This window comes from Muscardinus avellanarius, assembly GCF_963383645.1.
Source record: "Muscardinus avellanarius genome assembly, chromosome: 5".
Taxonomy (NCBI): Eukaryota; Metazoa; Chordata; class Mammalia; order Rodentia; family Gliridae; genus Muscardinus; species Muscardinus avellanarius.
In genome coordinates, this window is record NC_137790.1 from 128,644,220 (window position 1) to 128,658,724 (window position 14,505).

General features: G+C 45.2%; 1 protein-coding gene across 1 annotated transcript in view; it reads left to right on the plus strand.

Moving 5' to 3' along the window:
* SLC9A9 (solute carrier family 9 member A9) overlaps nucleotides 1-14,505 on the plus strand; it is a gene marked incomplete at both ends in the record, with an annotated part of 603,254 nt that overhangs the window by 469,632 nt on the left and 119,117 nt on the right. Inside the window, one exon of the mRNA XM_080695867.1 lies at nucleotides 5,774-5,825. Coding sequence (XP_080551993.1) covers nucleotides 5,774-5,825 — 52 coding nt within the window. The remainder of the gene's footprint in view (nucleotides 1-5,773; nucleotides 5,826-14,505) is intronic.

Here is a 14,505-nt window from a genome sequence, read left to right on the forward strand (position 1 = left end):
CTCCTATTTATTTTCTATTTTGAAACAGGATCTCGCTAAGTTGCTGGGGGCCTCAACAAGTTTCTGAAGCTGCCTTTGAACCTGCGATCCTCCTGTCTCAGCCTCCCAAGTACTGGGATAACAAGTGTGCACCACCACGCCCGGCTTGGACTTACTCTTTACGACAGTGTATTTCTTTCTTTTTATTTTTAGTATCTCTCTCCTTTCTACCTTCCTTCTCTTTGCTCTTTAGATATCTTTCTTTCCTCCTTTGCTGCTTTCTCACCCCACCAATCCACCAGTAAGTTATAAGTAAATCCCAGTCTAGGAAGCTTGGCCCTGCTTCGGTAAAACTGATGTTTTACTAGGAGGCCGAAACTTCCTGCTGTGCCCTGACCACTCCCTGAGATTCAGCTGTGGCTGTGCCAATACATGCCAGGGTCCCTCAGTGCAGGACGCAGGACGCAGGACCAGGAGGGTTTATCTCGGACATTAATGAGCAATGAGTATAGCAGGAAATAATAAGGAAAGTAATAATATCAAAAAAGATGCTAGCCAGGCATGGCAGTGCATGCTTGTAATCCCAGTACTTGGGAGGCTGAGGCAGGAGGATCACAGGTGTGAGGGCAGCCTCAGCAACTTAGTGAGGCTGTCAGCAACTTACAGAGACCCTGTTTCCAATTAGAAAATAAAATAGGGTTGGAATTATAGCTCAGAGGTAGAACACCCAAGAGTTCAATCCCTAGTACCACAAAACAAACAACAAAACATGTTTTAAGAGCTTTCTGTGTACTGGGTCCTAAGCTAAACACTTCGCAGATAGTTTCTCAGTTAATGCTTACCACAACCTCGTGGAGTAGTACTGAGGAAGAAACGGGGGCCACAGCAGAGTGCGCCCAGGTCACACAGCAGGGACGAGGCAGGACAGGACAGGACCACCTTCTAACAACAGGTGGGTTAGGGGACTGAAGTGTCAGCAGCTGCAGGCTGGTCCAGCAGCCCTCAGATTGCAGCCTGGCTGACAATGCAGAGCCCTGACACAGGCCGGGGTTGCACAGACAGAGGCAGGTTATTTCAGGCACAGAGAACAGAGTTGGAGGAGTCCGGCGTTGGCTGGGGATTTCAAGCAATGGGGAGCTGAGACCTAGGAAGAGCATCCTGGTGGCTGGGTCCAAGTGAACGGGGCGGGGCTTGGAATTTCAAGAAAAGAGGCAGGATGTCCCAGGCGTGGGGGTGCGGGTCGGGGGTTAGCACAGCCCAGAGCGCCAGCCTGGTGTTTGGGGGGGAAGGAGTTCAGGCCATTGGAGAGGTGCTGGCAGATCAGGGCAAGCACTGCTTGCGGTCAGTGTTGGATACGGAGCTCAGACACAAGGATGAGTCCAGTTATCAGACCTGGGACACCACGTCCAGATCAGATGAGTGGAGGGCTGCTTTATACTGATGGAGAGGTGCGGAAGGGCCTGGGTATCACCTCAGCAGGTGGCCTTCATCCCACACCCCTGCGGTTGCACCTGGGGAGGTGCCGTGTATACACGTCTGGCGTCCTAACCCCAGGCGTCCGCTCTCTAGTAACCTCTCAAAACTCCGTAGCGTGTAAAGGACCTTTTATGCATAAAAGTGAAGGGGGTGCAAGGTTAGCCCTAAAGCATGTCTCTTTCACACGCTGACTGGCTTTCTCCAACAGGAAGGTAAGAGATGGAGATGCTGCCAGCATGTTTGCGTATCCCTGGGATGCTGAGTGAACGTGATTGTGTGTCCGTGTAAACTCTAGTACAACACGGTCAAGGAAAGGCAGAACGTGGCCCACAGAGGCAAGGGGGAAGGGTCGGTCTGAGGGTGTATGGGTGTGAGGCCAAGAACAACTGTGTGCTGTTGTAAGCCCTTCTATGTTAAATATATATATAATATATATACACATACATATATACATATATACATACACAAATATACATATATATATACCAAAATAAGATTTATATAATATATATTCATATATTGTAAGCCTGAAAATATATACATATATATATACACACATACATGTATTATAATAAAACCTGAAAATGTAAAACGATGCATTAAATTTAACCATCAGGCTACTTGTCCCATACGCAACTAAAAGAAGAAGTAGGGGGAGGGGCCAGTATACTAATACATTGTTGCATCCAGAAAATCGAGACAATCTACCTGGCCGATAGAAGAATTTTTAAAAGAAAAATAATAGCGGCCAGGGATCATTTAATGTGGTCATAAAGAGGTTCAAACACCTCTCAGAAATCATTACGATGTGGCGAGCATTAGACTTGATGGGACCAGAGGTGACGCTGAGACCTCCAGTTAAGCCCTCCCCCCAACCCACTGTGTTTTAGGAGGCAGGAAGCCAAGCAATCTATTTTAGCAAGATTTTTTATCAAGAGTAGCCAGAGCCTCAAGTGAAAGAAAGCACCGTTCTTAGGTGCCTTTCCTTCACAGCGCTTAAACTACACACACATTTTTTTGGTGGTGGTGGTACTGGGGTTCCTGGAAGCCCTTCTACCTCCGGGCTACACTCCCAGACCTATTTTTACATTTTTATTTGGAAACAGGGTCTCCTAAGCCAGCGCGCGCGGCTGGCTTCGAACCTGCGCGATCCTCCTGTCTCTGCCTCCCGAGTGCGGGGATGACAAGCGTGCGCCACCACGCCCGGCCACATTTTTATTTTTTTTAAGTCCTCATTAAACCTCCCAAACTGAATGCAAGTGAGGGCTGAGGCCAGACCTGTGTAGCACGCCCCGCTGCCCCAGGAGGCAAGAAACTGTCTCAGAGCATCTCCTTCCTCAAGCCACTGGAGAGGGGCCAGGCCCAGGTCCTGAGCTTCCAGCAACCAGGCTGAGGGAGGAGGTCAGGTCCCATGGCAGCCCCGGCTCGAGGATGCTTCGTGTACAGTCAGCCCTAGAACTTAATCTGCAGACATCAAGCCTCGGTTCCATCCGACTGCCAGAATTGGAACTAGAAATGTCTGCTTTAATTTCTGTTGCAGAGGAAAGCTTAACTTTTAGGGGAAAACTTCAGGACTGCTTCAGACTTAAATCATTGGGCTTCTTTCGAAATCTGATTTCTGTTCTCTCCAGTTTCCTAGACAGAGAACTAGAAAACAGCCCTAACACGGGTGCAGGGGCAGGAGCCCTGCAACCCTCAGTTACATCCTCTGCTGACCTGGGTGCCCAGGAGCCCTTGGGAGGGAGCAGGTCTGGTTATTCTAGGAAGAAAGCTTTCTAGGGACTTCCCAGCATCCTCCAGAGATCCCAGATTCAGCAAACATATGCAAGGGCAGCCCAGGCCCACAAGAGAGGAGGCCAGGGGGCCTCCATACACTGGCCCCACCGTGAGGCTCAGCCCTCCTTGTCCCAGGGTTGAGGGCCTGGGCTGGACTCACCTGGGGAGGACTCACCTTCACTCCTCCAATCTCTCCCCCTCCCCTGCCCCTCATAACTCCTCTTTCTTTCTACTTTTCTCCCTAGCCCCCCAACACTTCTCTTTGACCCCCTCTCCCCTACTTTGAACCATCCCATATGGTCCCCTCTTCTTAAATAAAATACGGTGAATAGCTTTTTCTGGTCTATCAGGGCCCCTCCAGAAGCTCTCCCCAGTTATCCAAACGCAAAAGGCTCAACACACAATAAATGGTCTTTCCTTCTGCCCCTTGGTGAGACAGATGGGGCTGTTGGTACCCAAAGGACACTAATTTTTGAAAAATAAAATCAGAGGTACTTTAGCTGTATTTTCACTGTGACTGCTCTCTCTCTCTCTCTCTCTCTCTCTCTCTCTCTCTCTCTCTCTCTCTCTCTCTTCTGAAACACATATTAGCCTGAGTGGTAGCTTTTTATTTTTTGTACTGTGTCCTATGGACTAGACCCAGGACATTCTACCTCTGAGCTCTACCCCCAACCCTTTTTACTCTTTTCTTTTAAAACAAGGTCCCCCTAGGTTGTTGAGGGCCTCCCTAAACTGCCAAGGCTGGCCTTGAACCAGAGATCCTCTTAAATACTGGGATTATAGGAGTGTGCCATCACGGCCAGCCCAAGTGGCAGCTTTTAACCTTGCATTCTCCTCCTCCGCTGGGGAACAGGCATAGAGAAGATTTCGGATGTATTTGAGAGGGGCCAGAGATGAAGGCAAGACTCTAAAGCTTTAGCCAAGATGGCCTCCACAGGAAAGACTCGGCTGGAGCCCGAGCCAGGCAGCGTGGGCCCCAACACCCTCCTCCATCCGCCCAAAGGCACTGGCTCTGGGAGAGGAAGCTCAGCTTCAGAGCCCCTCACTTGCTCTGGCCCTTCCAGGGTCCTGGGAAGAGCCCCAGCACTTAGTTCCCAGGGTCCTATGTTTTCCTAAGATTTGCAAAAGAAATATATTTTAAACACAGTTGGGCTCAACTGCTGTTTCTTTCCCTGTTGCTTCCCCTCCCTCATCTGCTCACCCTTCTCCGGTCAGATGGCGTGGGCACTTGGGGCATCCTGCTCAGGGAGGGAGAGCTGAGCTTGGAGTGCATTTAGTGTGGATGGAAGGGGATCCATTTGTGTAAGCCACGGTCACTTCAGTGAGTGGGTAAGTCACTGCTGGCCATCCCAGGGTAGGAAAGGCTTCTAGCAATAGTGTACAAAGACTGAATTAAATATGCACGCGTCCGTTGGCACCTGGCATCAGAAGTCTGTGGGTCGTGGAGGGAAAAACATGGTTTGAAACGGACTGGGCCGCCAGCGACTCTGGAAAATCCTTCCAATCACGAGGTGTGTAAAATTTAGTTCTCCTGGATGCCCCATCAAAATGGAAATTCAGAAATATGCTCAGTAAGGAGGCATGTAGACTTGTAGGTGCCCTGTGCGTTGTTTATGGAAATTGCATGAAATGAGATTTATCGGCTGTCCCGGGTCTGCGAGGCCTGGCTCGTAATGGAGCAGCGCGCAGCCAGCTGTCTGTGGCTGGGGAAGCAACGCTTCCGAACCTCGCAGTATCAGTGATTTTGATCAATATTGCTGGAGGAAAGCCTACCTTATCTTTCTTTCCATTCTCCCTAATATAAAATCATTATCATATAAAAAGAGTATCAAAGCATGCAGGCAAATATCACAGGGGAAATAGTTATTTCAGAGGTGTGTCGGAGTGTTAATTACAACATTACATCTTTTTCTGGAGTTTGAGATACCCTGTTTGCATTTACCAGTTTTAAAAAAAACATATTATTCCTTTTGTAATTTATTTTTTCCTTCTAAAAGGGTCACTTTTATTACCAATTTTATGTTTGCACTTTGGCATTCACTTTCCTAAAGAGAGCCCCCACCCCAAATTGTGTATAAGCCTCGGGCCCCACAACTTAGGTCGTCCCTGTGGGGCATCTGTGAACATCTGGACAAAGGTTTGACTTGCTCTGCCTCAGAGACCTCTGCTCCAGGGTGGACACCCGTAGCCCCAGAAGAGTTTGGTCCTCTGTGAGAGTTTGGCACCCCCCTCCAGGACCCTGTTTCAAGGCTATGGAGGACCTCTCTCAGGCTCTCAGGGACCCTGCTCCCTTTGGGAAGGACAGCAGGCAGTATGGAATTGCTCAGTGCTCAGCCTCTCCAGCGGGGCTGAGGCTCCACGGGGCACATCCTCATTGGGTGTCAAGCAACTGGAGGGTCTTCTGATGGATGGTAGGTAGGATGGATTCCTGCCTGGCCTTTTCTCAGATTTGCATCCTTTTTGGGTCAGGTGACCTGATGCAGGAGACCATCCCATCCCTTTGACAACCGGATACTTACTAGTTTTCTGTCTTCTTCAACAGAGTTGGTGTGGACCTGGATGAGACTCTGAAGGGGGAGCCCTCTTCGCACCAGGTAAGTTAAACAAGCCAACCCATAGAATATGGAGGTATGAGATGTTCCAGTTCATGGACAGTTCCATGATCGTCCAGCACAGAGCCAAGGGGCTCATTCTGAACCTGGCTGCCTCTGCTGATAAAACAAAGCAGATGACAGTAAAATGCATGGGAATTCGGAGCCTTGATAAGTCTTCACATATGAATGCTGAGAGCTAGCATAAGCTTACAGCCTCTCCATAACAGCAGGAAGCCTGAGAACTACAATGGAGGAGTCAGACCAGGACTCTTAACAGGAAACATCTCATGATTCAAATCCCTGCCCGGCACCTGGCTAGCCAAGTGTTCAGGTGAATTTACTCAATCTTTCACCCATGTGGCTTCTCATTAATCAGAAATATGGAAACAGACTAGAGACCTCAAAAGCCCAGTCCTGACGTACATGAACAACTTTTATCTACAGAAACCTAAAAAAAAAAAAAAACCTTTCAAAAAAAGTATTCAGAACAACGTGCTGTTCCCTCAAGTAGAGGAAAGTTATTCTCCAACCTCTGGGTTTGAACCTGACTTCAAAGTTGAATCTGTCCTGGGCAATTATGCCTTAGCCATTCTTAACTTGATACTTAAAACAGATGAGCAAATGTGGGGGAATTTTGCACCTGTGGCTGAAATTAGGAGTCGGTGTGCCAATAATGGGAAATGGCTTCAAAATGTATTTGAAAATAGCTTTGGTATTAATGTGCTGGTATTGTAAAATGACTTTGGTATTAATTTATTGGAAAATGAATTTGGTAATAATGTATTGAAAATCGGTTTCAACTCAGGCAGCTTTTATAATGCAAAGTTCCCTCACTAAAAGTAATGACCAAGTAGACAGAAGACTTAGGACCTAGGGCCTTCATATTCTTCCTTCCTTCCTTCCTTCCTTTCTTCCTTCTTTCTTTCTTTTTTTCTTTCTTTCTTTCTTCTTTCTTTCTTTCTGTGGTACTGAGGGTGGAACCCAGAGGCTTTTCTACCTCCGGGCTATACTCTCAGGCCTATTTTATATTTTATTTGTAAACAGGGTCTCACTAAGTTGCTGAGAGCCTCACTAAGTAGCTGAGGCTGGCTTCAAACATGTGCAATCCTCCTGTCTCCGCCTCCCAAGTGCTGGGATTACAAGTGTGCGCCACCACGCCCGGTGTGCCTTCATATTCTAAAAACAGGTTTACATAATCAATTACATCTAGCAAAAAAGCTAAGAACTCCCCAAGAGTATGGGGGAGGGTACAGAGTGCAGGAGGAGGGTACAGACCTCTGCCAAAGGGGAGCAGATACCACGTGACCCCTGACTTTGTTAATCCTTCTGGTCCTAACAAAGAAACCTGGGCTCACACCTGCATTAAGGCAGGAAGAAGGTTGTTTGGTCAAGCAAGAAATCCCCATAATCATAATACCCATGATCATCATACCCATAATCATAAAAAAAGGGCCTGCACAGAGTTAATAGGCAGACTTACACCTAGGTCAGAAGATTATTGGATAGGCAAGGTGAAGGACCATGTATCTATAAAACTGTTCTGTATCCAAAACTCCAGTAACTTATTTTCAAGTTACTCCCCTATACTACCTCTGGTATAGGGCTTTATTAACCTATCCTTTCTTTCCATCTTTGTAATAATAAAATTGCTTAAGCTTACAGCAAAAAGGAGTTCTGGCTATTGTTTTCTACAAACAGCTAAGAACCAGAACCCACAGCTACATCTCACTGTTTCGGTTTCAGAGCCCAACAGGGGCACCATAATAGTTTTGCTGTAACAGTCAGCAGATAAGCTCTAACAAGGTCATAAATAAATAATGTTTTAGCTGGGTGTGGTGGCACACAATTCCCCAGCTGTTTCTGTGAAGCACCAGTTCCTTCTTTCTTCTCATCTCTGTGAACCAGGAAAACGGCCACCTGGCCCAGAACACCAAACAGCTGTGCCTGAGTGATGATATCCGAGGCAGAACCCAGTGACATCTCAGATATTAAGTAATCCCAGTACTTGGGAGGCTGAGACAGGAAGATTGCAGGTTCATAGCCAGCCTCCACTACTTAGTGAGGCCTTCCACAACTTACCTGTTTCAAAATAAAGAACAAAAAATATATAGCTGGGGATGTAGCTCAGAGGCAGAGTGCCCCTGGGTTTAATCCCCGGTACCATAAAAAATAAATGATGCTTCTTAGTGAATTGTGCCGTGATCACATTTGGATTTGAGGACAAGCCACCACTATTTATCACCGGGTTTCACCTTGGATCCATCACTCAGGCGCAGCTGGTTGGCGTTCAGGGCCAGGTGGCCATTTTCCTGGTTCACAGAGATGGGAAGAAACAGAAACAGAAACAGCTGGGAATTGAGTTGGTGACAAGGCTGACTCTCTGTCCTTTGATTGTGTTATCATGTGTGTTCCAAGGCCAGGCTGGGCTACTTACTCAGACCTCTTCGCTCAGGAAACATACCTAGCCGCAGAACTGAGCACAGCAGGGTTGGCCACAGCGCTGGGATTGGGGCCAGCCTGGTGACCTTGCAAAGGAGATCAAAGCCCATCCCCAGACCCTGGCAGGCTGTAATAAGTTCTAAGTAGACTCTGGCGATGGCTGCTTTTTAAAAAAGGATTTTCATCATGGATAGGTCAAACCATTCCTTCTACCTCCAAGCAAAATTTTTATCTGAATTTTGTTCATTGCGTATGCCTTCTTTTTTCTTTAAAAACATAAGAAAACTCATCAAAGGGAAGTCTTTGTCTTCCTCTAACTGCCTGATATTTTACAATCACATGTAATTATTGGTGAGATTTCCTACCAGCCTAGCTCCTTTCTTTTACAATGTAAATGTATTTCATTTGCGCTCATTCATGTGACACTTTAAAACAAAGTTCACCATTGTTAAGTCGGTAATAACTCTTACCTGAAGATATTGCAGCAATGAAGGGGATTCTTTTGCTATTGTTAGAGAAATTGGAGAGTGCGCTGTAGAACAGTGAATGCTCCGTGACATTTGGGTCTTGGGAAAGCTTTTTACTTTTCGATCTTGGAAAAGGTTTTACACCTTATATTTGGGTCTTGGTAAACCTTTTTACTTCTTTGAGTCTCAGTTTCCCTGTCTACACAAGACGAATTATTACAACACCCACTATTATTACAATCCAGGGAAATTATGTTTATGAAAAGTACCCAACCCACTTTGTTTTATAAAAGATTTGAACCAGGCATGATGGTGCACACCTGTTATCCTACTTGAGAGGCTGAGACAGAAGGATCACAGACTTGAGGCCAGCCTCAGCAACACAGCAAGACTCCCAGCCACCTAGGAAGACCCTGCTTCAGAATAAACAAACAACTAGGGCTGAGGTTATGGCTTGAAGGTAGAATTCCCCTGGGTTCCATCCCTATACCACACCCCCCCCAAAAAAAAAAAAAGAAAAGAAAAGAAAATATAGCTTATGCTGCTATATATAATTAAATAATATTGTTTTTTAATTTTTAGTAAAAGGATTAATAAAAGGAGGAGCAGAAAGTCAAACCCACAGGGGTAAAGAGAATCATGAATAAACAGATTGCATATCCTATATACTTACTGTAGAAGAGAGAGGGGGAGGAAAGGGAAGGGAAATGATTGGTAATATACTAAATTCTTACCATTAGAGGGGAAAAAATCATACTCCTTCCTCAAGTGGTGCAGAACTCCACAAGTCATTGTCCTTTAAAAGAAGCCCTTCCCCTGAACCCTCTGCAGAGGATTCATGGACAGCACTCTAACTGTTAAGTAACCAGTGATATAATGTACATGGTTCCTGTTGAATTACTACTGCTTGACAATAACTTGGTTTCTGAGAAGCATCTCTTAAGGCTTCTTATTTGCCATGACACTTCACTACCAAAGTAGTCACCTTTGGGAGAGAGGTTTGCCCTCTCTCTCTAGTGTCAGGAACAGGAAGCAGTGGCTCCTACCAGTGGGGACCAGCCAGGGCTCCCACAGCTGCCCCTCAAACCAGACACAGTTTTCCTATACTTTCCAAGTCTCCTGTCAAGAACCCTCTCCGCCCTCATATTTCCCTGGCAATGCCTTACATATTCCCAGAACCCAAGGCCCTGCTGGATTCCAGAGCACAACCCCAATTCTTCTCTGGAGGACTGCAAGTGTCTACCTCATTTGCATTTAGTAAACCAGATTTGCATTAACAGGTAGGATTACCTTTGGCCAGTGGACCTTAAAAAAATAAAAATAAAAAATCCTATTCTTCCTTTACCAAAAGCTAAAACAAGTAGTTGTTACCATTATTGGCTGCACTCTACAAACCAAAAATAAGCAAATGTTAGTATATACAACTACATTTATCTATCTGTGTATATATATATATATATATATATATATATACACACACATATGTGTATATATTGTATATGTATGTATATATGTGTATATATACATATATACATATATATTGCATATATATATATATTGCATATATATATATATTGCATATATATATATATATATATATATATATATATATATATATATATATATTGCAGTCCTGGGAACCAAACCCATGCTAGGCAGGTGGTCTAGCACTGAACTACACCCCCAGCATATCTTGAAAGGAGTCTCCTTTTCCTCTGTTTGTAGGGAGGGTATCACCTTGAGGAGATGAGCTTGTATCTGTGAGTAACTAGGAATAGCATGGTTTTCCCTTTTGCCTTGTAACACAAAAACACACATGCACAGACTCATACATATGTATTTGGGGATTGAACCCAGGGGCATTCTACCTCCAAGCCATACACCCCCAGTCCTTTTTATTTACTTATTTTTTTGAAACAGGGTCTCACTAAGTTGTCGAGGCTGGCCTGGAGCCTGCGATCCTCCTGTCTCAGCCTCCCAAGTACTGGGATGATAGGCAGGCGCCACCCAGCCCCACCATATAATAACACCTTTAGGAGTTAACCATAAAAGTGCGTAAAATCTAGGGTTATCGAGGGCAGGGGTCCAGGCAGAAGGTCCAGCCAGGGTGAAGGGCTGAGGTGTGCCCAGGAGCAGCCGGAGGCGGTGTAAGCGAGGTGGGAGCAGGTGAGGCGAGTGTGGAGGTCTGCACACGATGAGCTCCTGGGCTGCGGCCGTGACACTGATCTTATTCTACACAAAATGGGCACCGTTGGCAGTTGGGAGCTTGGAAGATTCCCCTTAACCCTTTTCATGTTTTTGGTTTCCTCCCAATACAACTCTGTTAGCTGTTGTGATGAGGCTAATTCTCTTTTCTAGCATAATTTGTTTTGTTTTGTTTTGTTTTGTTTTGTTTTTTGATGGTGGTACTGGGTGTTGAACCCAGGGGCTTTCTACCTCCAAGCTACACCTTAGTCCTTTTTTTTTTTTTTTTTCAGGTTTGGGGATGGAACTCAGGGGCATTTGACCTCTGAGCTACACATCCCCTGCCCTATTTTTATTCTTTATTTGAAACAGGGTCTCACTGAGTTGCAGAGGGCCTCACTAAGTAGCGGAGGCTGTCCGTGAACCCTGATCCTCTGATCTCAGCCTCCCAACTGCTGGGATTACAAGCGTGTACCACCACGCCCGGCTCCTATTTTTTTATTCTTTATTTTAAAACAGGGTCTCACTAAGTAGTTGCAGAGGACCTCACTAAGTAGCTGAGGCTGACCATAAAACTGCGATCCTCCTGTCTCAGCCTCTCAAGTACTGGGATGACAAGTGTGTGCCACCATGCCCGGACTCTTTGATCTTTTTTAAATTTTTTAATTGGTGCATTATGGTCATACATCCTAATGGGATACAAGATGATGGAGACATACATGTATACATCACCCAATTAGCCCTTACCCAATTCCCACCCCATTTTCTCCCCCTCCCTCCTTCTCATGCTTGGCTTAGTGGTTGACTTTGATGTGTTTGTTAAAGTACATCATGTGCTTCAGAGAATTTCCCTCTTCCTCCCTCCCTTCCCTCAGTTAAGCCACCTTATTTGCTCATCTTTAGAATCTCCTTCCTCATCTGGAGCTCTTCCTATGACCAGTTTTCTTCCTAGCTTCCATATACTCGGGAGAGCATCCAATTTCTTATTTTTGTGACTGACTGATCTCACTTAGCATAATGTCTTTCATTTCCTGTAAGTTATGTAGTTGTTTTTTTCTTTATGGCTGAGTAAAATTCCATTGTATACATATCCCATATTTTGTAATCCATGCATCTGTTGATGGACATCTTGGCTGGTTCCATAGTTTGGCTATGGTGAATTATGCAGCTATGAACATAGATACACATGCATTATTTTGGTAGTTTGGTTTCCTTCTTTTGGGTAGATACCCAGCAGTGGTATTGCTGAATCGTATGGTAAATTCATTCCCATTCTTCCACTTTGGAAAACAGTATGGAGGACCCTCGGACTCTTTGATCTTAACGTGAACTTCCAGTTCCCCCTGGCTTCCTAGAGTCCCTTCATTGACTTTTCCACTTGGGGTTGTGCTTCGTGCTCGTGGGTCACCTGGGTGGGTCAGTTCTCAGTTCTGCAGCCCCAAGAAAGGTGGGGCAGAGATGAAGAAGGTCCAGAGAATGGCGACCCCAGTCCCCGCACAGAGGATACTGCCGTGGGGCCTCAGGATTAAAAGACTAGGATTTCTCCATCAGAGAGAGATTACTAAGAAGGGGCACATCTAGTGTCTGTCAAAATAGAGAGGATATGAAAAAAGTGGATGAAGACTGGTTTGCCAACTCCCAGAAAACCCTTACCTGTACCATCTTTGGAATCCAGAAGAGGCCTGTGGTATAGAATGAGAAAAGTATTTGTTAGCTGGGCGTGGTGGCGCACACTTGTAAACCCAGCATTCGGGAGGCTGAGACAGGAGGATCACGGTTCTCGGACAGCCTCGGTTACTTAGTGAGGCCCTCTGCAACTTAGTGAGACCCTGTTTCAAAATAAAGAATAAAAAAATCGGGCTGAGAGTGTAGCTCAGAGGTAGAACGCCCCTGAGTTCAATCCTCAGTACCACACACACACAAACACAGTATTTATCATGCACACCTGGTACTGCTTAGGGCTGTCCAGAGTCTCAAAAGTTGGGAATATAAGTGAGTTCCTGAGGGGAAGAGGCTGATTTGCAGAAGGTGGGTTCATCTGGGTCCTTAAGTAAAATTTAATTTTTCATTGTTAGTATCTCCAAATGTTTCTAATAAACATATAGAGAGGCTTATAGTAATTAATCCCACATACCCATCCTCTGAATTGACCCATCTTTTTTCAGACTGCTCCATCCGTTTCTCCTATAGTGGTGGAGTTGGTCCCAGAGGATGTAAATTCTGTACTACACCCCCGCACATATTTCAAAAATAGAACACCAGGCTCAGAAATTATCATGACCCAGATGAGAGGTCTGTTTTGTTTTGTTTTATGGTACTGGGGATTGAGCCCAGGGGCATCCTACCTCTGAGCTACACCCCGCCAACCGTTTTTTTATTGTTTGTTTTGAAATAGGGTCTCACTAGGTTGCTGAAAGTCTCAGTACTTGCTGAGGCTGTCCTCGAACCTGTGATCCTTTTGTCTCAGCTTCCCAAGTACTAGGATTATAGGCTTGTGCCACCATAGCCAGCTAGATGAGAAATTCTTAGTGTTAACATTATAACTAATAGTGTTTTGATAAAAACAAAATGAATATTTTAAAGCAGATTTCTTCACTGGCACTGAATGATTTTGTGTATATGTATTTATGGCTTATACATATAAAAGTACCTTTTCCCACTAACTTTTAACTTTATAGGACTAAATTCCATGTCTTTATCTTCTCAGTAAATTGTACAGTTTCATGATCTAGAAAGCAAGAATAATAATGAGGAAAAGTAAATAGTGAAAGCTACAACTTAGTGAACATTTTTAATGTATTTTATATGTAAGATAAAAAGTACTATTTCGTTTGTGATACTGAGGATGGAACTCGGGGGCATTATACCTTTGAGCTATATAACCAGCCCTTTTGATTTTTTTTTTTAATTTTGAAACAAGGTCATGCTAAGTTTCTCAAGGTCTCACTACTAAGGCTAAGTTACTGAGGCTGGCCTCAAACCTGTGATTCTCCTGACTCAGCCTCCCAAGTACCGGGATTACAGGTGTGCACCACCACGCCTGGCTTCACCTTTTATCTTTACCTGCAGAAGTCAAGATACCGGTGCTACAACCTCATTTTATAAGTGATGAAATTGGAGCTTTCAAGAGCAACTTTTCCAGGATGACAAAACCAATAATGTGCTGAGCCAGGACTAGAAGTGCAGGCTTCATGCTCACCATCCCCAGGGACAATTGTCCAGCCTCTGAACAGGGGTCTCCTTTCCTCCCAAGGGGGACTTTGAGCCACTGCTAAAATAACCACCTTCCCTGTTACTCCCCAGCCCAACTTCCCAATCCTGCTGAGAATATTGAACACATTCCTATTTTAATGGACGAGAGTGTATTCCTCTGCCTCCACCTGTACTTTACTTATCTGCATGTGGAACCTTACCCTCCTCCCCAGTCTGCTCAGCTGAGGGCGTCGGTCTGTTGTCTATTAAGACTCTTTTCTAAAACAGTATTTGCATTCTTTACTTACAATAGGACTAAGTCCTTGCCTTCCAGTAGGAAGTAGCCTAACTTCATGGTTTTCAGCTACTTGCTTTCTTCCTCTTGACAAGGATGGGGT